Source organism: Lampetra planeri, chromosome 21 (assembly GCF_965212315.1).
Source record: "Lampetra planeri chromosome 21, kcLamPlan1.2.h2, whole genome shotgun sequence".
Lineage (NCBI taxonomy): Eukaryota > Metazoa > Chordata > Hyperoartia > Petromyzontiformes > Petromyzontidae > Lampetra > Lampetra planeri.
In genome coordinates, this window is record NC_136127.1 from 13,037,864 (window position 1) to 13,061,592 (window position 23,729).

General features: G+C 50.0%; 2 protein-coding genes and 1 long non-coding RNA gene across 8 annotated transcripts; 2 read left to right on the forward strand and 1 right to left on the reverse strand.

Moving 5' to 3' along the window:
• The first annotated feature begins 401 nt into the window (after positions 1 to 401).
• On the forward strand, positions 402 to 11,858 carry LOC144724727 (isocitrate dehydrogenase [NADP] cytoplasmic). Of its 3 annotated transcripts, none has more exons than XM_078604071.1 (9): positions 402 to 424; positions 3,721 to 3,845; positions 4,942 to 5,233; positions 5,980 to 6,085; positions 6,718 to 6,895; positions 7,779 to 7,930; positions 8,766 to 8,906; positions 9,811 to 9,973; positions 10,725 to 11,858. In XM_078604071.1, the coding sequence occupies exons 2-9, from the start codon at positions 3,724 to 3,726 to the stop codon at positions 10,825 to 10,827; spliced, it is 1,257 nt and encodes a 418-aa protein (XP_078460197.1). In that variant the 5' UTR covers positions 402 to 424; positions 3,721 to 3,723; the 3' UTR covers positions 10,828 to 11,858. The 3 variants fall into 3 exon arrangements, with proteins under 3 accessions (XP_078460197.1, XP_078460196.1, XP_078460198.1); XM_078604070.1 differs by having other exon boundaries at positions 405 to 596; XM_078604072.1 differs by lacking the exon at positions 402 to 424 and adding an exon at positions 657 to 677.
• Positions 11,859 to 14,788: 2,930 nt separating this feature from the next.
• Positions 14,789 to 23,592, reverse strand: SGO1 (shugoshin 1). 3 transcript variants are annotated; one of them, XM_078604069.1, is made up of 10 exons: positions 23,479 to 23,592; positions 22,320 to 22,365; positions 21,589 to 21,762; positions 20,814 to 21,007; positions 19,382 to 19,474; positions 18,913 to 18,974; positions 17,817 to 17,929; positions 16,885 to 17,733; positions 16,156 to 16,345; positions 14,789 to 15,511 (listed from the first exon to the last, which is right to left on the reverse strand). In XM_078604069.1, exons 2-10 carry the CDS (start codon positions 22,342 to 22,344, stop codon positions 15,319 to 15,321), a joined length of 1,893 nt encoding a protein of 630 aa, XP_078460195.1. In that variant the 5' UTR covers positions 22,345 to 22,365; positions 23,479 to 23,592; the 3' UTR covers positions 14,789 to 15,318. The 3 variants fall into 3 exon arrangements, with proteins under 3 accessions (XP_078460195.1, XP_078460193.1, XP_078460194.1); XM_078604067.1 differs by lacking the exon at positions 23,479 to 23,592 and having other exon boundaries at positions 22,320 to 22,787; XM_078604068.1 differs by lacking the exons at positions 16,156 to 16,345; positions 23,479 to 23,592 and having other exon boundaries at positions 22,320 to 22,795.
• On the forward strand, positions 15,254 to 22,726 carry LOC144724729 (uncharacterized). Of its 2 annotated transcripts, XR_013586571.1 has the most exons (3): positions 15,254 to 20,849; positions 20,955 to 21,112; positions 22,211 to 22,726. It is a non-coding gene; the product is annotated as an uncharacterized LOC144724729 (long non-coding RNA). The 2 variants fall into 2 exon arrangements; XR_013586570.1 differs by having other exon boundaries at positions 20,955 to 22,726.
• Positions 23,593 to 23,729: the final 137 nt, after the last annotated feature.

The following is a 23,729-nucleotide window of genomic DNA, read 5'->3' on the forward strand; positions in this document are numbered from 1 at the left end:
CTACCGTCGCCGACAGCTGCGATTCGAGACCGCCATCCAGCAGTGGATAGGTCTAGGCTGTCGCCTGGTGAGACGAGTGAGTGAAATATTTGAAAACCGACTGAGTCACTGATGCAGTCATCGTCCAAACGGCGACGAACCCGTAAGTCGTGGATTATCGCCTCTACCAGAGCTCGCGAGAAGCCGCGGCGGCGGCGTGTGGGGAGTTCTTCACCCAGCAGCGGCCGATGGTGGCGATGACGATCATGCGCCAATTAATGTGACCACCGGCTGACGGAGGGAATTAATAACGAATGAACGTGACGTCACCAACAGCTGATTGTCACCTCGTGTGGGCGTGGCCAGATCAGCTGGACGGGGCACGCCCATTGGCCGCGGTGATGACGCCCCTCGCGCGCCATTCGCCAGGGGGCCTCACGTGCAGGTGGGCCCCGCCCCCTCGGCGCGAGGGCGGCTCCTCGTCCCCGGCGCCTTTAACAGAAGGCGGTGCCTCCATCTCGTCTCTCTCTCACCTCGTCTCTCTCTGTCTCTCTCACCTCGTCTGTCACCTCGTCGTCTGTCTCGCCCCGTGTCTGCTTGTCGTCACGAGCACCCAGGTGAGGCGGCCGTGGCTGATTTATTCGCCGATCGGTGCCGCGGGTTGATGGTTTCCGCCTGGCGTCAGGGTCTGGTGCAAGGTGCGGCGATGGTGCTCCGTTGCTGGTCGATGTTTTACTTTGAGTTCTGGTCAAGCTCACTGCAGATTGTGCCGCGGCGTCGAGGGGTTTGCACGCACGGGTCGCCGTTTTCGGATCCGGGCTGTTGGTTTTAGGCGGGCAAAGAGGTCGGGTCAGGCGCCGTTGTTGCGGAGCGTTAAGGGGAGGCGGCGATGGGCAGCCTGGGGGGTTGGTGGAGCAGCGGGGCTCAGGGCGAGGTCTCGGGTGGCCTCGGGTGGCGCTGTGGGGTCGCTGACCCCCGGTGGTCCCCTGCTGGAGCGACCCCCGTGGCGGGAGGGATGCGAGACGTGACGCGGCGGGTCGAGACGGTCAGCGGTTCCCACCTCGCCCCGAGCCCCCTGGGCAGAAGAGGCTCCTTGGTTGGGGCATTCAGGGGCGGAGGGAGCGGGTGAGGGGGAAGGGGATGAGGGTTGTGTTTTTATTCGCGAGCCTCTTCCGGCGTGAGGTTGCAGTTTTTTGTTGGGAGAGGGGGAAGCGGTGAGGGGGACGTGAGACGAGGGTGAGGAGAGACGAGGTGAGGGTGACGAGGTGAGGAGAGACAGGGTGAGGGTGAGGAGGTGGTTGAGGAGCGGTTTCTGTTGCTAGGCGACGAGACTCCGCCGGTCACGATTAATTGATCGACATTGATCCCCATCTTCAGATACCTGCATCGAATAATCGAGCATTGCAATCGATGTGTGCATGCACCAGGTATGCACTTTAAATGCAATTTCCCCCAAAGTGTTACGTTTAGGCTAATAGGGCGAGTGCGACTGCGCCAACGAGACAATTAAAATAGGAGCTACCTCAGACGGGAGGCAAAAGGCGCTCGACTCCCCACTGGAATCGTGACCTGGAGAATCGTGGCGACGAATCGACTCGCGACGTTGACGCCGCGAGCTCTCGACACCCCCAACTCTCAACACCCCCTGGCGGTCGTGAGTGGCATCCCCGCAGGGGCCATTGCCGTGACCCCCGTGACTCGGGGTCATTACCGTGACCCCCGTAGGGGTCAATGCCGTGACCTCCGTGACTCGGGATTCCAGGACCCGGTCAACGTCAACCCGTCTAGTAGCTACTGCACGTGCAGTAGCTACTGCACGTGTAGTAGCTACTGCACGTGTAGTAGCTACTACACGTGCAGCTGCTACAAATGCAACGGGCTCCCCACGTTCAAGGGCCCCGCGCTAAATGCTATCAAGCTATCAATTCCGGTTCAGTGATTCTGCACTTGCTCTATTACTATAGTACTATACTGCCTTCAACTTTTATGAACGATTCGGTGTTTAAAGTTAGCGATTTATATTATCTGGCTGTATAGAAAATGAAATTAACTCCTTAAAAAAGTTTTTTTTAAACAACGGTTTTATTAACAACTTCGTTTAACTCGCGGTCGAGAAGTAGTCCATGATGCGGCACCTGCTCCCACATCAACGCTGACATGAAGTGATGACTTCGTTAACTCATTGACACGGAGCGTGGCGCCTGCTTCTTGGGCGAGGCGATTCCAGAGTTTAGGGACCGCGGCGTTTTTGACCGAACCCAATAAATATTTAATTAATGAGCCGTCCAAACAAAATGTGAATTGCTTTAAAAGAGCCATTTAATTGATTAATTGACGCCGATTTTGATACAGGCGTGTATTGTCACCGGATCTCAGTAGGTGTGCAACATTAGGAATTAATTGGACAACAGGAAGTAGACGAAATTTTGATTCCAAGATTTGACCACGACAAACAGGAGTCAAGTTAAATAAAACCGTTGAAAAAAACAATTACTTTACTATGCAAGTTGTTAAAAACAAATATTTTAATATTTGTTTTTTATTTAGGACCCCTTTATAACATATGCTACAGGGCCCCCACTAGCTTAATCCGGCACTGGGGGGGGGGGGATACAACCTAGCATTGGGGGGCAATTCGAAGTGCTGTAGATGTTGATACACCGTGCACAGCGGCAGTCGCGTGCTACATGTTACCAGTCAAGAGCTGTCAACCCATGCGGATTGCCGTTTCAGGTCCATACGGCGTACAGCCGTTTCAATACGGGCAATTATTAGTATCTGTGTTTCTCCCTCGCGATGGGACTTTGTAGGATGAACGTTGAGATTTACAAGGGGCACGGGGTGACCAGTAAAGTCTGAATTGGTCTGTAATAAGGGAGGGCACTGATAATGGGTTGACAGGTATTGGCTGTGTGAGTGCAGAGTTGTGCTCTACATATACACACACGCGTATGTATATATGGCATTACAACGAGATGTCATATCGACAAGATGAGAGAGCCGTGTGTGTTATTTGGATAAATTCTGCCTGTTGTTGTAAAACAACCGAGAGTTTTGCATTTGTGCTGAGCCAGGCAGCGAGCTCCAATTGATCAGCTGAGGGTCACGCGGCTGCTCGCTCAAGGGGTTTCAGATGAAAGGGTCACGCGCGGCTGATGATGGGTTTCCTTGGGGAGGGGCTTATTGGTTGGGAGGGCGTGAGAGGGTGGGGAGGATGATGATGATGGGGAATAATTCTAAGCCATGGTGGGGCAAGGCGCCCAGATGCATGTGTGACCTGTATAGGTGCTTGCTAAAAGCACTTACCCCAACAATCTATTAAAGGCTATATGCAGGCGCTGCTCAATGAACCTAAGGGGCCGTCCATAAATGACGTCACGCACCTAGGGAGGGGGGTCTGACTTTTTGTGAGGCCGTGTGACGAGGGGGGGGGGGTCAAAAATCGTCCAAAATCGCGTGACGTCATTTATGGACGGCCCTAACGACCCGAGTTCGATACCCGCTCACGGCCAACAGCAGTGACGATTATCTGGACCAGTCCTGGGCCTCCCCGAGGTCTACTCGACCTCAAATGAGCGCATGGTGCGGCGTGTACACATCGCCGCTCGAGAGACAAAGGCGGCCAGGCGTCGTGCTGGCCACCCACACCCCCTCGTGTGCCATGCCGGCCTTTTATAGGTGCTACTCGCTAATAGCATTTGCCCGTGTGAGACTGTGGATCTCTTCGTGTCCTGTGTTCAGAACATGTCGCAGAAAATCAAGGCCGGGCCGGTGGTGGAGATGCAGGGTGACGAGATGACGCGAGTCATCTGGGACCTCATCAAGGAGAAGCTCATTCTGCCCTACATCCAGATGGACCTCCACACGTGAGCACCACTTCTCACACACAGCACCCCGCGCTTCACTCCATGCGCACAGTGCCGTGAGCACAGAACCCGGTGTTCATCGTCCAACCACTCGCTGTATAGCACCTCGTGCTGGTAAATGCGAACTGCTTTTCGTGTTTAGTTTGTTGTCCTTCCCTCGCATCTCCGATTAGCCCATTTGGCTATGTACGGTGCGAAAGAAGTTCAAAATACATCATACGTCTAATTAAATATTAGTACAATTGGCGCCCGACATTTATTCATTGTTAAATGTTCATGTAACTTAATTGTAAACATAATCTGCCCCAGCCGATTTTCACTACAGGGAATTTTTTTTGTTACGTTGATTTACGTTCGTGCAGTATTTTGAAGTCGTAGAGACAGTTGTTTGTGTGCTGGTTTCTGTTCCTTTCATCGCTGTGCTTACTTGTATTTGTTTTGCTAAGGCCATTGTGGTGGCCCTGGTCACTCTTGAAAATGAGACTCATCCTGGTCTCGTTTAAGTTCTCAGCTGGTTAAACAATAATACACTTTAAAATTAAAACTCTGTGTAAGATATACTTCGTTTATGATCATAAGACTACACCCATTTTAAACCTGTAAAACAGTCTGCATTCAGCAGCTTTGCCCCTCTTTCCTCCTGATGACGATCGCTCGTGTTGTTTATTTTACCTATCTATGTGACTTTACCGAAAGACCCAAAGAATATGAATTCCTGCAGTCACGAAAGCTTTAAGTCAAGATTTATTTAACATGCACTGCTGCAGTACAGTTCATTCTGTGGTGCAAAATTGAGCCCACGTGCAGAGGATTTGGAGATTCCTCCATTCGAAATCATGGCTGCACAAGCAGCTGATATTTGCGAGAGGTGATAAGTGCCGCTAACCGCTCGCAACCAGGGCTTAGTTTCTCACAGAATATTTTCTGATTCACTTTTCGGCCGGAGTAGGCACGTGACTAGTAGCCACACCCGTAAGTTAGATGGTGCACTGTGTTTGCTATGGGGGGGTTCAGAAACATATGTTCTGTACAGACCAGGCTTAAATTAAGCCCTGCTAAAAACCGACCTCGCGAACATCGTCCATGCCAACGGCAGGTACGACCTGGGCATGGAAAACCGCGATGCCACGGGCGACCAGGTGACGGTGGACGCGGCAGAGGCCATTAAGCGCTACAATGTGGGCATCAAGTGCGCCACCATCACGCCGGACGAGAAGCGCGTGGAGGAGTTCCACCTCAAGACCATGTGGAAGTCGCCCAACGGCACCATCCGTAACATCCTGGGCGGCACCGTCTTCCGCGAGGCCATCATCTGCTCCAACATCCCTCGCCTCGTCACCGGCTGGGTCAAGCCCATCGTCATTGGCCGCCATGCCTACGGGGACCAGGTGCGCGCTCGTGAACGGTGACACGTGCGGTGACTATGGGGCACCGTCCCTGCTTCACAGGGGCCTCCGTGTGAAGGGGCGGCGACTGGGCCGAGGACTGTCACAGCCGAGTGATTTTCAGGTTGCATTGTACAGTAATTTGTGTGTCAGGCCTTTGACCAAATCCCCAGGAATGTTCCCATTCTCATCAAAGCTCGGAAGTTAAGCGGTTCCTTGCCAAACTACTGCTGGATGAGGGCTTCCCCATGCTATGCGGGTCATTTTGCTTATTTGTCCGTTTTTCACTTTGGTCAGTGTGGGCTGGTGATGGCGGAGAGCACAGACGTTGGAGCATAAAAGTACAGTGCGACAGAGGATTTTTCTGCACTGTGCTCTACGGCCCTAGCTCGTAGCACCGCAGCCCTGTAACCAGCTGACGTGCACGGTGGGCACCCGCCTAAGCACTGTCCTAGCTCAGTCCTATCTGAAACGATCGGAGTCATTCCAGGTGATATGGTCACAGGCGGTTACTGTACCCGTGAGTATAGAATCTCGTTCATTTGCCAAGTGGACCTAGGGACGTGCCAAGAGAACCCAGGGTGCTGCCGTGTGTTCAAATTATTGTCACGTGTTCCGCTTATCGGTCTCACGGTCCCGCGGCCACTGATCCCAGCGTGGGCGTGGTCAGGGAAGGCAGCCGGTGTCAGGCGATGCTGAAAGGTGCCCCCCTCTGCGCTAACGCCACTGCTGTACTTCTCTCCCCGTAGTACATAGCCACCGACTTCGTGGTGCCGGGCCCTGGCAAGGTGGACATCACCTTTACCCCCAAAAATGGAGGAGTGCCGGTCACCTACACCGTGCACGAGTTCAAAGGTCAGCCGAGCTGCAACCGTCCACTCAGAAACCGAGACACTTGCTGATGCGATGCTTATTCCACTCTGTTTCTCACCTTTGAACATTTCCGCGAAGACCATTAACGATTGACAGATGTCACCATGGCAACAGGCATTGCTGTACGCGTGAAGATGACTGCACGAGCAGCACGGTCTCCTGCTTTTTTACAAATCTGCGTGCATCGCAGTCTCGCTTGTGAGGACGGCCGTCGTTGCTGCCACACATGGCATTGGCCACACTTCCGCAGTTGCGGTTATTCACGTTCAACTTGGAGATCACGTGGGGCTAAAGTGCAGTGTTGGCAATTTAGAAAATGTTTCGCTCGATCTAGCAACTTTTCTGGTTTACCCCACACCTCCAATTAGCATGGTTGGCTACGTATGGTGCGAAAGAAGTTCAACATACATGCAACAAAATTCTCAAAGTGCCTAATAGTGATTTCCTGGGATGTGGACCCTAATCTGCCTTTGGGCCGATTCCAGGTTTTTGTAACGGATCTTGTGTCGGATTATTGAGTTTATTACATGGTGGATTGTTTCGCGACGTTTATGATGACTTGAGGTGCATCTCGTAACGTGGAGCGACTTTCCGGCTTCGACTCTGATCTGCAGACGGTGGCGGAGTGACGATGGGAATGTTCAACACCGACGCCTCCATCACCGACTTTGCGCACAGCTCCCTCCAGATGGCGCTGGAGAAGGGCTGGCCTCTCTACCTGAGCACCAAGAACACCATCCTCAAGAAGTACGACGGGCGCTTCAAGGACATCTTCCAGGACATCTACGAAAAGTGAGAGACTCGTGCCGTGAAGGGGGGTGTTGTTGTAGGAGGCTGGCTGCCTCGGGTCCACAATGCGCTGGCAATGCTGAGGAGCTGGGTTCGAATCCAGGTTTCAGACATTCGTGGATAGACTGAGTTCTCAAATGTGGTGAGTTTGGTGGTTCCAGCCCAGTTAACAATGGCTTCATTTAATGTATATATATTCCAGGATAATGTTTTTTATTTATCCAGGAAAGGATCACGGAGTGTCCAGATTGTTTTGTCATTGGGATTCTGTATTGAGATGGTTAATAAGTGCTCGCTTGACAAGATGTTCAATCATGCATGTAGTACCAAAGATATATTTCTCTCATAAAATGTAAGAGAAAATCTGATTTATAACTATTTAAAATAACGTTATTTATTTAAACATGGGAGCCATTGTGTCACAGGATTGTGAAGCATGGGGACAACCTGGCTAATGCCTTCATCCACCAGGGAATTGATCATGGCGGATGATGATGATGATGAAGTTTATAGGGCATAGCCTTTGACAATCACCCAGGAAGTCGGAGCGTCTCCCCCTGCCGTGCCGAGCGTGCCTCCGCGCAAGGCAGTACAGCAAGTTTATTCATTTCCATCTATGTATGGGGATTGAAGTGTTACCTCCATCGCATGTGTGGGTTTTCCTCGGGTACTCTGGTTTCTTCCAACATGTATGAATAACTCATTCATGGAGTTGGCCAAACATCCTAATATGAGGCCATAGAGCTTGGGAAATTGTTGCCGCCAGTTCTGGCTGCCTTCGGTGGTTCCCTCGAATCGTCCTCTCTCAAGATAGATGATGATTCGAGAGAGAGAGAGAATGAGAAATTGAGAATGAATGAAAAACTGCACGTGCGTATGTGTCCAGGGACTACAAAGCCAAGTATGAAGCGAAGAACATTTGGTACGAGCATCGGCTCATCGACGACATGGTGGCCTACGCCATGAAGTCGGAAGGCGGCTTCGTGTGGGCGTGCAAGAACTACGATGGCGACGTGCAGTCCGACTCCATCGCCCAGGGTACCGTTGCACGCCCCGCCGCGCGTGTCCACGTTCGTTCGGTGGAAATTAGACAAAGGTGTTGACAACGCGAGGGCTGGGACGACTAGATAGCCACTGCCATTGCTATGAGGTGTGTAACTTAGATGCCAGTTAATACGTTAGATTACCAATTACAATTTAGATACAAATTTCCAATTTCTTTGAAGTGTACTTTAGTATTTTTAAACACTTTTGCTGAGCACAGACTCAATGGCCCAAAACGTAAAGCAGCCAGCAACAAACAGCACGATCATGTTGTAATATGAAAGAGTTGACACGTTTTTTTTAAGTGAGCAAAGTTATTATTGAAAGAGCTTCGGGAAAAGGGATGATGGGAAGGAATTCCACAGTGGAGCAGTGTGAGGGAAGATGCAGAAAGAGGAGTGTTGTGGCTCGCAGTGTGGTGAGCGAGCTAATGGGTGGGCGGGCGAGCGGGTGGGCGGATGAGCAAATGGGCGAATGGGCGGGCGGGGGAGCGAGCAAATGGGCGGGCGGGCGGGCGACTTGAGTATTGTTGCGACCTGCGGTACGGTGGTTGAGCTCGGTGGGGATGAGACGAAACAGTCGAGAATCTGGTAAATGGAGTCCTCAACATGGGTGATGGCATCAACGAGTGAAGTTAACGTTCACGGGAGTAGTAACGATGGTAGTGGCAATGGAAGAGTGGCAAGGAGTCGACCGACCACCGATAATGAAACTCCATATCTAAACGACGTGTCATTTAGAGTGAGCTCAAAGCTGTACGGGCGCGACGTGCGAGCGCGACGTGCGAGTGTGATGTGCGTGACGTGGCCGTGCGGCGGGCTCCCCGCAGGCTACGGCTCGCTGGGCATGATGACCAGCGTGCTGTTGTGCCCCGACGGCAAGACGGTGGAGGCGGAGGCGGCGCATGGCACCGTCACGCGCCACTACCGCATGTACCAGCAGGGCAAGGAGACGTCCACCAACCCCATCGGTAACGCTGCGTCGCACGGGGCGGTTCACCACGCACTACTCGCACGGGTTACAAGGGTAGTTATTTTACTTTGGTGAATAGAAATTTAGGAACGATTTTCACATTTATTCTTGACCTGAAATATAATTTAACTGTTTTAGTCGACTTACACCAACAAATCTGGTGGAGCGGTGGCACACTGGGTAGCGCACCACCCTACGAACCTGGCAATGAGTTAAATTCCCGGCTGTCGCTAACATCAGTAGCGAGCGATATCTGAACTGGCCCTAAGCCCCTCCCTCCACCCTTCTCCATTTCGCGAGTGACCAGCGTGGCGACGCACTCTCAAACAACGACCTGCCTGGCCTGTGGATGCCATCAGCTAGTAGTGGATTGACACACTGGGCTGCACACATTACACACATGTCATGTAACCGTCTAATCATCCACACCCAGTGAATCACAACACCATTTCAGTTGTCGTATGGGTTGTGTATTCTTGGTGCTTTAAGGGCCATGCAAATTTAGGCGATTAATGTGATGTTACAAACACAAATGTTAATCCTTTGTTATTCTGTTGATGCTTATTTACCGAGGAAAGCCTCCCTGAGTCTCAAGACTGCCAGGTGTTTGCAGTCAGGGGTGATATTGCTGCTGTGTTTAATCCCAATTGAGTAGTTCGCAGGTCAATTTTTCATCATTGGGATCTTTGGCCAATACAAGTTTTGTTGTTTATTTTAGTTATGGGACAAAACCATACAGCACAGAGGGAGAACATATAAACCCTACAAAGTAATATGCCTGAATCTGGTATAGAACCGAGGTCCTTCTCGCTGTGAGGCACACCCATTACCACTGCCACCCACCCATTTGTAATTGACCAGCGACAGAACCTCTTCCACCCCACCCCTCCCTCCGGACTTAGCATCGGTGTTTGCGTGGACGCGGGGGCTGGCTCACCGGGCCAAGCTGGACAACAACGTGGAGCTGACTCGCTTCTGCTCGGCGCTGGAGGCCGTGTGCGTGGAGACCATCGAGGCCGGGTTCATGACCAAGGACCTGGCAGCTTGCATCAAGGGGCTTCCCAAGTAAGGCTCCTTTCACGTCACTCGGCAGTGGGTCGATCATGGCCGATGATGATGTCGATATGCACATTGCGATCATTGAATTAAAGGCTCTCTATAACAACAGATTCTTATGTGTTACAGGATATAGATTTTGTACAATATTGTGTTGTTTTATTGCCCCATTGTGAAGGTGCTCTTGCCACTAACATTACATCTAAATAAGTAATATTTTTAAAAACTTTTTTTTTAAACACGCTTTCATGAAATGTACCATACTAGTAATGGCAGAACTCCACGGCTCCAGGAAGTGGCCCTGAAGCTTGCCATAACGTAAGGGACCGTGGTGATTTACAGCCAACGTCAGTTGAGCGTGGACAATTAGACCCAAGCCGAAACATAACATATAAAAAAAATGTTTAAAAATAAATATTTTTTATGATAGAACATAATATTGTCATCAGTATGGCATACGTATACCAAGTTTGCAATCGATACCACATTGGGAAGTGGGTTAAAATTTAGTTACAAGATTTGAGGATACAACAACAACAACAGACAGAGTGAGTTAATAAAAAGCGTGTAATTATATTGCATTAGAGACCTATTAACCTTGACTCCTAGATGTGGAGATCCAGACCCACACTCCTTGCCCCTCTTCTCTCTGCCTTTAACATAGTGCCTCTTTCTCTCTAAACAATAATTGTTTCGTTTCTGTGAAACATCTCGAGCTGCGGTCACAGAGACCCCCCCCCCCCCACATTGCGATGTGCAGCGTGAAACAGGGCGACTACCTGGAGACGTTCGCATTCATGGACAAGCTGGCCGACAACCTCAAGATCAAGCTCTCCGCAGACTCCCCCCCCCACAAGCTGTGAGATCCTCACCGCCTTCCAGCCAGCCAACCCGCCTGCCAGTCCAGCCACCGCCGCACATCTGATACGCCTCGCCCAGCTCGCCACGGGCATTTGCGAGCCAAGCGCACCGCACGGCACCTCCTCCCACTGACCCCCAGGTAGCGGTTAAACAGCCGAGCAGGTGAGATTCTTTACCGCGCTCGTTTGAACGAGTTGCCACGGCAGGTGAAATGCCCAGCGCGGCAGGTGGCGGTGGAGTGACCTCTGCTGGGTTTTCACTGGCCACTGGGAGTTGATGCCGTATAACCTCGAATGACACCAGACTTCGACCACGTCAAGGTGTAGTGCACGCAACACGTGTACTGTGTACTACGTGTAGGGTGGCTGTTACATGCGTTACACTTTAACTGGGGACATTGGTAACCGTGCGTATGACACTTGGGGTGAAATCTCCCACATCCATAAAGTGGAAGGAATCCTTTTGTCTTTGGAGCCGACCTCTACCTCTGTGCAGGTTAGCAGAATGATGAATGCATTCCTGTTAATATTTCTGTTTGCTCCAAAGATTGAGTTTTTCTTAAACATTGTGCTTGTGCAGATTTTCGCTGCTCAATCCCGTGCCTTGTGGTTCGGATGAGGCAAGGGCAGCTGTGTGGTTTATAGACAACCGGAATGCCTACTGAAGAATTACAACTATCAGTAACTGTGGAGTCATTGACCAAGGTTCACGTTAACCTGTGTGCTCAAGGTTTATGCACAAGTTGAACGGTTAAGCATTTTACAAATGCTTAATTTCAGAATTCTTCATGCGTGACCTGTGGCGGTCTCACGTGACAAGGCCTTGTCGTATAAAGGCTTTTCACGAGTCATTTTTATACGCTGTGAACTAGGAAGGAGTTTTTTTAGCGATGAGTTGTATAGACTACTGTGATTCAAATCGGTCAATGCAAACAACACTGCTGTTGGCCAGTTTACCCGTGTGGTTGTACTTAGGAGTAATTTTCGGAACACGAAGCATTGGTTTAACTAATAAAACCACAATGTCAACACCTGCCTGTCTGATGTAATGGCCATTTATTGCCAGTAGTACCACCACCCATCTCATCCATACTGCATTCCAATATCACACTGCAGGTTACAACACTGCTGTCTTCGCTTTCCCAAGCTCTTGTACAACCTTCAAGAAACAAGACATCTTGTACATTAATAATAATGAATCTCGAAAGTGCTGTACAGGACACAGCAGCAGCAGCAGACACGCAGAATAAAAACATACATTTTAAGAATGATTTACAAGATGAACGAAAAGTGTAATAAGCGGAAGCGTACAAATAGGTCGTAAAGCGCATTTTTTAAATGTCCACAGAGCATTCCATAGTCTGAGGGCTACACGGGAAAAAAGTGTCACCCATAAACCAAAACCTAAGACCTGGGGAAAGATCTGCATCCCCAGATCTTAGGAACCTTGAGGGGACTTGGTGCAGCATGTCAATGATGTAAGCTGGGGCAAGATGGTTCACCGCTTTGTAAGTTGTGATTTTAAACTGTATTCTATGTGAAACTGGAAGCCAATACAGGGAGGCCACAATGGGTCGAATGTGTGAAGGTCAACAGTCCTGCTGTTTGTTTGTTTCACACCTGATGACGGTTGCTTGTGTTGCGATCGAAACGTCGTGATTATTTATTTTTTCTAACTACGTGACTTTATCGAAATAACCACAGAGTCTGGATTCCTGCAGTCACGAAAGCTTCAAATCAAGATTGAAGGTGTTATGGATAACACCCTCGCAGCCGCATTCTGACAATGCTGCAAATGGATCAGCACCTTCTTAGTCACGCCAGGAGGTAAGACGTTACAATAGTCTATGCGAGATGAGATGAAGGCATGGACCAGCTTTTCTGTATCTGAGGCAGAGAGAAGGGTTCGGATACAGGAGATATTACAAAGGTGGGAAAATGAAGTCTGATTTTTCTTAATGAGCCTCAAAGGACAATGTGGGATCGGTCCGAGATGACCCCTAGATATGCAGGGGTGGGAAAAACCTAACTTTTTCAGATCCGAATTAGAGGTTTAAAGTTTAAACCTTAATTAAACCTAATAAACTTCATGGTTTTATTCGCAATACTCCCAGATCAGTACTGGTCCTCCAACAAGTCTGTCGTCACCCTCGGACATATAACTGCATTCGGTGAACGCCGCATAATTGCTCTTGAGGTAGACCAACTTCTCCACCGAACTGGGTGCCAAGCTGTTCCTGAGCTCGCTGCGTATGAAGCCCATAGTTGAGAAGTTGCGCTCCGAGGCTGCAGAGGATGTCGCCGTGGTGAACAGCTGGACGCCGATCTTCTGAAGATCGGGCCAGGCCACGCCGTCAGACTGCCAATACTGCCAAGGTGTCTTGTGTCCCTTGAGCAGCATAGTGAATCTCAACCCGCCGGCATCCTTCTCCTACTGCGCCGAAATGACGTACTCGGTGAGCTGCATAAAGAGCGCCTCTCGCCATCAACCGCCGTCTCATCGTCGATCGGCGTCGCCAGTAAGATGTTCTACAGCTCTTCGATTAGCCGGGCTCAAGCCCTCTCCAATGAAGCGAGGATCTAAGATACGCCAGTCCATGGGCCTTTCCGTACATAAACTGAAAGCGACTTGCTGCCAACTTGATCAGGTCGTTGATCTCTTCAGTGCTCGCATGACCGTCTTCGTGCAACTTGGCAAACTCAGCAGGGAGGGCGTGAAAATCCGGCAAGACTTCAGACTGGTACGGAATCTTGGGAGCTCGCAATACACGCGACGCGTGGTACCCGCGCTATCCCAGCGCTCACCAAGCCCTGCTACGGCTGGTACCTCACCTGCCCACGGGGTCTACGCGATGACGGTGCATCGCATGCCGTGCTGTGCTAGCGCCGGCCTCTCGGCAACCCACCCCGTGCTGTCTGCTACGCGAGAACATAGTGACATGCCCGATGTCACTACACATGCATTCAGGTGCCTCATTGCCTGCTCACTCTTCTTGTGATGGTTGAATCTGGTGCGACAATGTTTGCAGACGACACTTAAACTTGTGCGGCTCCGGATCACCGGTGAAGTCGTGCCAAAACTGGCCCATCGAGCGTGTTCTGGCCTTCCCTGCGTTCACCAACGTCTCGTCGGCCACTCCATTCTTCTCCATCACAATGACGACATCACTATCACATTCTTCGGAATCGAGTAAATCCTGATCGTGGTGGAAACTGGGTTTGTTTGATAACGCAAGTGACTCTGGTAATGTCAAGATTTCTGATTTCCGGGCTCCGCCCTTCAGGAGTCCATTACTTCAGTCAGACTTCCTGCAAAAACCAAAACGCCGTCTTTTTATAATAAACCTCACCCTAGTTGGACCTTTGGGATAGAGGTTTTTTTTTAATTTAAACCTTATCAAACCTAATTGTTTTATACCTCACATTGCCACCCATGGAGATTTGTGACTTCCTGTGCCTTACTAATTACGTGTCAATCGTAATGTTGAAGGGTGCAACGCCTCACTTTTAGCACCTCGTTCAATTGTAGGAAGTTTTAATGCACCCACCTTTTGATGGAAGCCAGCGCCGAAGTAAGCGCCGAAGTAAGCATAGAGGCAGACGAAAGAATATTGGACTCAGTATGCAAGTAAATTGAGTGTCGTCCGCATAGCAATGAAACTTTAGGCCAAGTTTCGGTGCAAGTGACCCAGTTGGAACCATGGAAATACAAAAGAGAAGAGGGCCAAGAACTGAACCCTGAGGAACCCCAAATGAAATTGGGCTGAGAACAGATTTAAAATGAGTAGTTTGTTGCAGACTGCTTGGAATTTTGGGCCTTTGTTCAGAAACTCTTTTGCTGTATTCTCATGACACAGATGCCACTTGCTGAGTGTCATGGTGGCAGAGCCGGTGTTTTATCCCCATCCCCTCCAGCCACGCGGCGGTGCAATCGGTCGCCTTGCATACCCCGCTGACAACATCGCACAGTTCCAGATTTTATTAACAAACCCACAGATTAAAATAAAAATTATGCTTTGTAAAGATGCAACATTCAAATGAGTGGTGACATGGCCTCGCGGCAACGCGTTATTCACTTGTTGTGGCGGCACATTCTAATCAAGAGGCCACCCTGGTTAACGCTACGCATATAATTAACTGTAAAAGTGTGCAGTCTGCTTCACAGTGGACGTTAACTATATCCTGTAACGGCATTAAAAAGAGTAGGCCATTGTTCTGGTATCAACGTCAGAAGTTGTAAAATGACAAAGCAAATCCGTCAACTTGTATACAAACCTTGAGCACAGGTTAACGTGAACCTTGGTCAATGACTCCACAGTTAATGATATTGATTGAGACATGGAAATCGCCTCCCTACTGCAAAACTTGGGCAGAACCCTCTGGAATAAAAGTCATGAGGGTAATCCTTTCCTGGTAAAAAAGCTTAAAAATAACACATTCAAAACAATTGGAAGTTACCAAGTCAACTCTTGCAATAACCCATGAAAAGTTTTGTTAATTGTATTCTTGAATGCAATATAAAGCAGGTGGCGGGTTAGCCGATGCAACATCGGCCTCCTCAAAACAAGACATCTGGGGAATAGTTCTGGCGCCTCGCGTCTGCCGCTTTTTCTTCTTCTGTTCAGTCTTGTAGATCGGAGAGGAGAGGAATTGTGCGTCCGTGAACTCGTCACCTCGCCGTAGCTTCCTGAACACACAGGAGGCAATAGTTGGACACTTAAGACAACTTGTTAAAGTCGGGCCGCCAAAGTCAATGCTACTCAACCCACTGCCGCAGTGTGGGCAACGGCAAATGTATCCATCCGACTACCTCGGACGCTGCCAAATGGATTTACAAACTCAACATTGTCAGAAACTCGTCCGTCGCTCTTAATTCCATATAAAAAATATAAACAAGGCTCCAAGACAATCGAGGTGGCTCCACATTAGAGCGAGCGGCTCGCAATTGTAAAAAAAATCCTCTGGGGTCGATACATGATTATCATACTCTTTGGTTGGAAAGAACAAAAGAATGGATTCCTGCAGTCACGAAAGCTTCAAATCAACATGATTATCACTTTATGATGCAGTCAACAGTGTTTGTCATATGGACAGACTAACCATTGCCACATTAATGTGGAATTCTTACCATTGGTTCAGAGCTGTAAACAGGAGCGGAATGATATCTCAACGCTCGTTTGAGCAGAAAATCACTTGAAGTAATTTCTGGTCTGACAAATGCGTGCAATAGCAACGTATGTTGAACGTCTTTCGCACCATACGTAGCCAACCGTGCTAATTAGAGGTGCGGGGGAAGGACAACGAAGGGCTGTGCAGTCAAGCAACACTCACGTATTGATTTTTGGCAGCTTGTAGTTCACTAGTGACCTGCAGCGGCGTTCCGAGGTCGGCATCACAGATATGTTGGGCCTCTTGGGTTCACTCAGCATCAGCTGGTGGCCGTGTGCCGGTGGGGTGCCGGTGACAGCCGTCGCCTCATTGGTTCGGTCGACGAGTTGCTGGGGGATTGCAACGCTCGCCTCTGTGCACGCACAAGGGCAGTGTGCGGCATCACGAGTTTGGAACTTTAATTTTATCAGTGAAATTAATTACCATGTGACTGGGGAGTGGAAAAATCGGAAGCATTTAACACCATTGTATGGTGGCACCAAAGCAATTCACCAACTTACAACCCGTGCCATACAATGGCCAATAACACTTAGACATCATTTTATACAATCTGTTGCCATTCCAAAAATGTATTGCTTTCCAAAAAAATATTCTTAATTTCAGCTGGATTTTTGGACTAACTTTATTGAAACACTTCTTTCTGGTTGTCACATTTACAAAAACATATCCTGCAGCATTTACCACCAATGCACGTCCTAAAGGTGAAACTCCTCACTTCAACTGCTGAAGATACCCATGGTAGTGCTTGGCGAAAGCTGGAGAGAATAAATGCTCAAACTTGGATCCTTCAGTCATCACCCACTTGCCCATGACGCTACGAGTAGGTGATCGACCATGGTCCTTTGCTAACTGGACACAACCCACGCCCCGGCTCATGTCAGCACCACTCACCGGCCAATGTGCTTGATGCACTGCACTTTTTATTTGCAGGCATAGTCAGTGAAGGTATTGGCACCAGCTCCTGCTCTTCCTCTGCCGCCACCGCCACTCTGGACGTGAAGCGAAAGGGGGTCTTATACAACATCTCCTTCAAATCAAAGTCGAATGCATCGTCGTCATCCCCGGCTCTATCATCAAGGCCTCCCCCTCCTATCGGCGAAGATTTGTACTTCACATTTCTCACCCTTCTTGTCTTCTCGACTGTCGCCACACTCTCGCTCCGGGTGTTACGCTGCGCCTTGTTGGCGGCTCCCGCTTGTGAGAGCTTGTTCACGAGATGAGCAGATTTAATCTTCCCAGACTTGGAACGTACCCTGGGCCTGCCGCCATTCTCCTTGTCATTCTCCTTGTCATTCTCCTGCTCATCCCAACGAGCCGCGGTTCCCTCGGCCTTGCTGGGTGTAGACTGCACCGAGGCCAGAGTGGGGTCCTTTGCATTTTCCGTCTTGTTAGTCCTGATGACTTCGATGCTGACGGAGCAGTCGCACGTCATCTCCATGTCCAATTGGCTGTACACGGTCTTCTCGGTGGTAGTGCTCGTGTTGGGCACCGGCTCGCTGAAGCTGTCCACCTCCAAGGCGGGAGTCTTGCACTCGGTCACGCCGGCCGCATTCATCTCTTCATTGACAATAGTGAGGACCGGGTTGGTGGTCAAGTCTTTACGCCGGCGTGAGGTGATGTAGGAGGGCAGGGTTGGTTCTAAGGCCAAAGCCACAGGCAGACGCTCGTTCTCCTCTGTGGCGGTCGTGTCCAAGAAGCTGAGCTTAAGCCCCGAAAGCCTTGCGGTGGTGGCAACTGGCCCTGCAAATATAAACACGAATGATAACGAAGCCAGGTCGTGCGCCATGATGTGTGCGCTTCCCCTCACGAGCTGTCTCACTCACCAGGGCTGCGTGGCGAGCACTCGTTTCGCTTCTCAGGAGCAGAGACCTCTTCCTCCTTGCGGCTCATTCCTACTGGAATCCGCTGCGGCATCACGATCTGTGAAGGTAAAGCTCTACACACACATGTCGTTCAAATATCTCCAATCGTCAGCTACAATTTTGGCCATGGCAAAAAAATATACAATCCATAAATTGTTTAAGGGATAAAAATCTAGTGAATGTAAGTTCAGTAATGCTCTGCAACATCAGTTTGTCCTCAGTATTACCCACTATAATCACCCAGAAATATCTGTCCGTCTCGCGCGTGACGTCACTCCACATGAGGCCCGCCCCCCCTCATTAATATTCATGAGTGAGTGGATTTTTACACGAACGCAGAGGAAGGTTGAGCTGAATTAAATAATTTATTATGCAAAGTCGCTTCAAATGAAGTTTCTGTACAGAAAGTGACCGTAAAAAATAAATATATGCAGCACAGTGCTACATCCGTGCGTGGCGTCACTGCAAAAGAGGCCCCTCCCTCTTCATTAATATTCATGCCCGCGTGGAAATTTACACGAACGCACAAGAAGGTCGCGCACTCCACATGTCGCACCCCTCCCCTCATTAATAATCATGAGCGGGTGACGTCACTCCACATGCCGCACACATCCCCAATAACCATTAGCGGGTGACGTCACTCGACATGAGCAACCACCCCCTCATTAATAATCACGAGGTTAATTTTTCTCTTGAGTATTTCAGATTTACTGTAATATACACCCGTCCTTGGACGGGCAAAAAAACTAGTTTACTTATAAGTATTAGTACAGAGGCCACGGGTATCATTCAAAGCAAAACACATGCATATCTCCAAAGTGATATTTGCATTGGTGTATCTCTCAAAGTTTTGGATAATAACCCTTTGATCCATTTGGCTAGATTGATTTGGGCAATTCCCCAAAAGCAACACAATGGTATATTAAAATTCCATTCATATCAAATCATCTATAGGAGTTATCGTGACACCTAGTTCGACGAACAGAGCCAATGGATTGACAATTTAAATCCTGGAACAATATAGGTTGTAAAGAACACCGCTGAGGTACATCCTTACTGTGCAGTTGATGCTCCAAATTCGTTTTCCACAACCCTTGCTTGACCCGGAGTGAATTTCTTCTGTGAAAAGCACCGATCGACACGGCATGTCAAACGACTTCAAAGACAAAGATCCCCTGTATAGCCTGAACAGACTAAGGGATGGCCCTTAGAGAGCACCTATGTAGGCCAGTACGGTACACGAGGAGGTGGGTGGCCAGCACCACACCCGACGGCCATCGTCTCCCCAGTGGCGATGTTCACACATCGCACCGGGTACTCATTTGAGGCCGAGTCGACCGAGGGGAATGCCCAGGACCCGTTGAGATATTTGTCACTGCTATTGGCCGTGAGCAGAAATCGAACTCGGGTCGCCGGCTTCATAGCGCAGTGTGTTAACTGCAACACTACTGGTCCTCAAACGACTTTGCACACCACACACGCCATAGCCGCACGCACATGACATGCGCGTGGTCATGCCCACTCACCATCTGGGCGCACGCCTTGAGCCCTGCAGACAGCAGCTCGGCATTGTTATTGCAAACGTGGACGAGGAGATCCTGCAATGTTGCGACCACATTCTACAAGAGAGAGAAATTCCACGTTAGCTCTCAATCTAAGTTCCTCGCACACATAACCCCTTTTCAGCAGTATAACAAAGACAATGATTTCCCGTATCGCCTTAAGACTGTTGGGACAAGGGCTGTTAGCGAGCACCCATGAAGGCCGGCACGGCGCACGCGTGGGTGAGTGGCCAACACCACACACGGCCACCTTTGTCTCCCCAGGAAATGTTTACACACTGCACCAGGTACTCAATCACCACTGTTGTTGGCCATGAGCAGGAATCGAACTCGGGTCCCCAAATTCCTGGCGCAGCACGCCAATTGCTACACTACCGCTCCCCACAGCAGTATATATATGCATACACAAAATATTCCAAACCTAAATAATAAGCACAGCAATCTTTTAAAATGCGTGTGAATATATGTTTTTGCAGCTCATACAGATGTAGTGTAATAACGCGGGATGCTGACGGGGAGTGGTACTGGCAGCAGGGGGCAGTACACACGTCAGCAGGAGGAGATCGAAAGGGAAGCCCAGGAAAGGGGTCGTCTGGAAGCCGAGAACCTGCTCGTAGGTTCTAGAAAAGGGGGCATGGCAAGGACGGGGCTCGCGGCTGTTTGCTGGAAGTGAATCCCCTCGCTGTGTTGCTGTTCGCCACCCTCGTCGCCGCCGTCTCGACCATCTTAGACGCCGCTAGCCAGCCAGCCTGCCAACTGTTATATATAGCGCTAGGTAGTGCCGTCCAAGGAGACGGATGTGCGACTAGCGTGCGAGCACGTGGGGCGCGGTTAGCTCCCCAACGTGTAGAATAAAAGAGGTTGCCTTAAGAAACCTGTCTCCGACTAAGTCACTACACATACAATATCATTCAAGCCACCCTCATCTTCTAGCGGTCTCACTTTGTGCCATCAGACGCTCGCACCAACTAGCACGGCTGCCGTTTGCGTGAACTTCATTCCTCCACATACGTTGAGGACTCCGTCCACCAGACTATTTGGTCTCATCCACACTGCAGATCACAACAACGCTCTTTTTGCTCTACTTTGGAATTCACTCCAATGTCTCTTTTGCCAAGTTCTTATAACCTTGCTTAAGTCAAGAAAAGTATTGACATTTACGTATTAACAACTCTTATAACTGCTTTTTGTGTTTAGTTTCTTGTCCTTCCCCTGCGCCTCCGATTAGTACGGTTGGCTACGTACGGTGCGAAACAAGTTCAACATATGTACATAAAATAATGCCACTTTGGGCCTGTGCTCAGCAACTTTCAATTACAAAATCCAAAAGGTTCTCCACCAAGCGTGGGCACCGAGACGCCGCAGCGACGGAGCCCGTCGTCCCACCACCACCCACCTGGGCCTCCTCGCAGCTCGTCTCAGCCACGTTGAGGTGCCTCTTGAGCACGGAGGCCTTTAACATCTGCACGTAACACGTGTGTCGCATCTCGTTCATCAGGCTGATCGCCATGCTGCCCTTGTGCTTCTCTGCCTCCAGTGCCAGTGCCAGCGCCTTGTTGCTCGCCAGAAGTGTCTGCCGCGATGACACATCTGCACGGGAGAAAAAAAGATTGAAAAACATTTGCCGGAGGCTTTGGATGGCGATCAATGACAAGCATGGAAAACGTCTCTTGCCAATATGCCACAAGCCTACTGGTGCTTACTCTCATCACAGATTGCCATCATTACTACATAATCACACTACGTGAGATATTGTACGATATGGGCAGCCGTTATCAGCACACCCCACACTCCATTCTCCCACAGTCTTAGTTTACCCTACAGGGAGATTATTGTTGCTTGAACATCATATTTTTCCCTTTACAGTGGAAGACCATGCAGGTTCAATTACACCGTCTCTCATGCTTTGACCTCATTTTATAAAATGTGTTTTATGAACTGCTTTTGCCAAACGTTTGTTAATCCTGCAAAATGTGTTTAACAAGACTGAATTCCGACGAGACCTAGAATTGTTAAAACAGCCCAGAGTTTACTTGCTTCAACAAATATTCCTTGATATTGGTTTGGCTGATGGAATCATAAAAAATGTGTACATGTGGAAACAAACTAAATTGCTTATATGCTTTACGAATCCACTATATCATTTGACAGGCAGGGCCTGGCACACTTACTCAGTCGCCTCGTCTTGGCCTTCGTCGCCAGGTTGTGAGTCACGGTGGCATTCGTCCGGGAGAGTTTTAGGATTCGTTTGTTTGATATTTTTTCCTTTAATCGAGCGAGGCTTTCCTTGTGGGACCTCATTTTGGGCACGTCCTTCGGGGGTTGGGCCACACCGCTGGAGGTCCCTGTTACAATCACCAAGTGACGACATCAACTGCATTTATCCAGCAATGCACGGCACAGTATAGTTACACAATATGTCCACAAACACAGCTCTACAGTATTCAAAACATCGCATTCTTTAAGCCGTAAAAAAAGTACTGGCAATACAAGCCGACACTCAACGGCACGAGTTCTCAGCAGGGTTGGGGAACAGTGTATGATGGAAAAAAAAGTAACTTTCCTAAGTTGACTGGGGAAAGGCAATGCCTAGCTAAAGATTGCCCCTTTGTAACGACCGCTACAGGGTATGTCCATCCATCATCTCCCGTCTGGCCGAATAGCGAGATCATTGCCACGCCACCTTTTCCCAGTCCTCAACCTCATGGATTTGACAATTTTGCTTCAACATCGGTGCAGTATTAAACAGTCTGGGCGCCCTATTTTTCTCGCCCCCTCAATGTTGCCTTGTAGGATAGCAGGATAGTTTCTGGATCTACTGATGTGGCAAGAAACTGAACTTCAACAACCCAAGTGCTCACACGTCACGGACAACGACGGCCCCAGGCGACACGGCACTCACCGTGGCACTCTCTCTCGCGGGCCATAGTTCCACCTGAGGCCACCACCTGGACATGGCAAAAGGGGGACATTGTGGACAAGTGAGAACAGGCGAGCACGAAGAAGCCCCTAGGGTGCCGACACATCTTAGTCATGACACAAGCCAGGCTACCCCTGATAGCCAGGCGTGGTGGTGGTATAGTACATGCTTGTATAGAGATGGAGTTCGTGGATAACCAAACCAGGTACCATCCGATAAGCGAGACATCCATCTGACAGCTCAACCAAGCCCTGTTGCCAGGAGGCGGTGCAATGTGTTTATTGACGGCTATCCGTACCACAGGTGAGACCCCCCACCCCCTTGTGTGCACGGTTTCTCTAACCACCCCAGTGTCCTTCCCTCATTATTAAAAGAGAATGAAACAGCAATTCCCAAAGCAGGATGTTATTTACAACCACAACACACCTGCAATAACAACTATAAGAACACAACACAAACATACCACATTACAACCAAACAATTATACTACAACCGCAGCAGGAGGAGGCGACTGGCGAGTGTGCAGCAGCAGGAGGCGAGGGTGCAGCAGCAGCAGGAGGCCAGTGTGCAGCAGCAGGAGGCCAGTGTGCAGCAGCAGGAGGCGAGGGTGCAGCAGCAGGAGGCCAGTGTGCAGCAGCAGGAGGCGAGGGTGCAGCAGCAGCAGGAGGCCAGGGTGCAGCAGGAGGCGAGGGTGCAGCAGCAGCAGGAGGCCAGGGTGCAGCAGCAGCAGGAGGCCAGTGTGCAGCAGCAGGAGGCGAGGGTGCAGCAGCAGGAGGAAGAGGAGGCTGTCTGAGTGTTTCTGCCACCGCCACCACCACCATCATCATTACAGCCGAACACGCACAACCCTCAAGTCACTCCACTGCTGGATGAGCCCCACCACGCCGTACGGCATCGTCGTGGGAGTGATTTGACCATACTTCACCACGCTGGTCAGGGGGGGTTACAACGCAGACGTTGGGGACGCAACGGATTTCTGCCGCCCACCCTCAACAACAATCAGCTCAACTACACCATTACCTAGGCGACAACGTGGCGACACATCGTTGGCTAATCATCAATAATGATAATTGTGATTATAATAACAACGGTGATGATAACGATGATGATAACGAGGAGTGTTGGCGAGGAGTGTTTTTACCCTGCGAGGAAGCGACGGTGGCCGCGGGCACCAAACAAACAACGGGATTACAAATTCAAACGCTCGCGGCGGCTTCTCATTGGCCCAACCCGCACCACGTGACGTCGGTAACCGTTGCCCCACCCCTCGCGTCGGAAGCCGTTAAACGCGGTGACGTCACCGTAATGGCCACGCACCGCGACCTCGGCGCGAGTCTCGAGGCGCGCTCCGCTTTGCTGTTGCGTCACGAACGACGCCGCGGGGGTTGGATG

What these genes read in the sequence shown, in the direction of transcription:
- LOC144724727 (XM_078604071.1), top strand. Translation starts at nt 3,724, where the DNA reads ATGTCGCAGAAAATCAAGGCCGGGCCGGTGGTGGAGATGCAGGGTGAC. An exon ending in TTCCAGGACATCTACGAAAA is followed by an intron (nt 6,896 to 7,778) that starts GTGAGAGACTCG and finishes GTATGTGTCCAG; the next exon opens with GGACTACAAAGCCAAGTATG. An exon ending in GTCCGACTCCATCGCCCAGG is followed by an intron (nt 7,931 to 8,765) that starts GTACCGTTGCAC and finishes GGCTCCCCGCAG; the next exon opens with GCTACGGCTCGCTGGGCATG.
- SGO1 (XM_078604067.1), bottom strand. Translation starts at nt 22,569, where the DNA reads ATGGATGTCTCGCTTATCGGATGGTACCTGGTTTGGTTATCCACGAAC. An exon ending in GTGCTCGCCACGCAGCCCTG is followed by an intron (nt 17,734 to 17,816) that starts GTGAGTGAGACA and finishes TTATATTTGCAG; the next exon opens with GGCCAGTTGCCACCACCGCA. An exon ending in AAGCTGCCAAAAATCAATAC is followed by an intron (nt 15,512 to 16,155) that starts GTGAGTGTTGCT and finishes CTGTGTGTTCAG; the next exon opens with GAAGCTACGGCGAGGTGACG.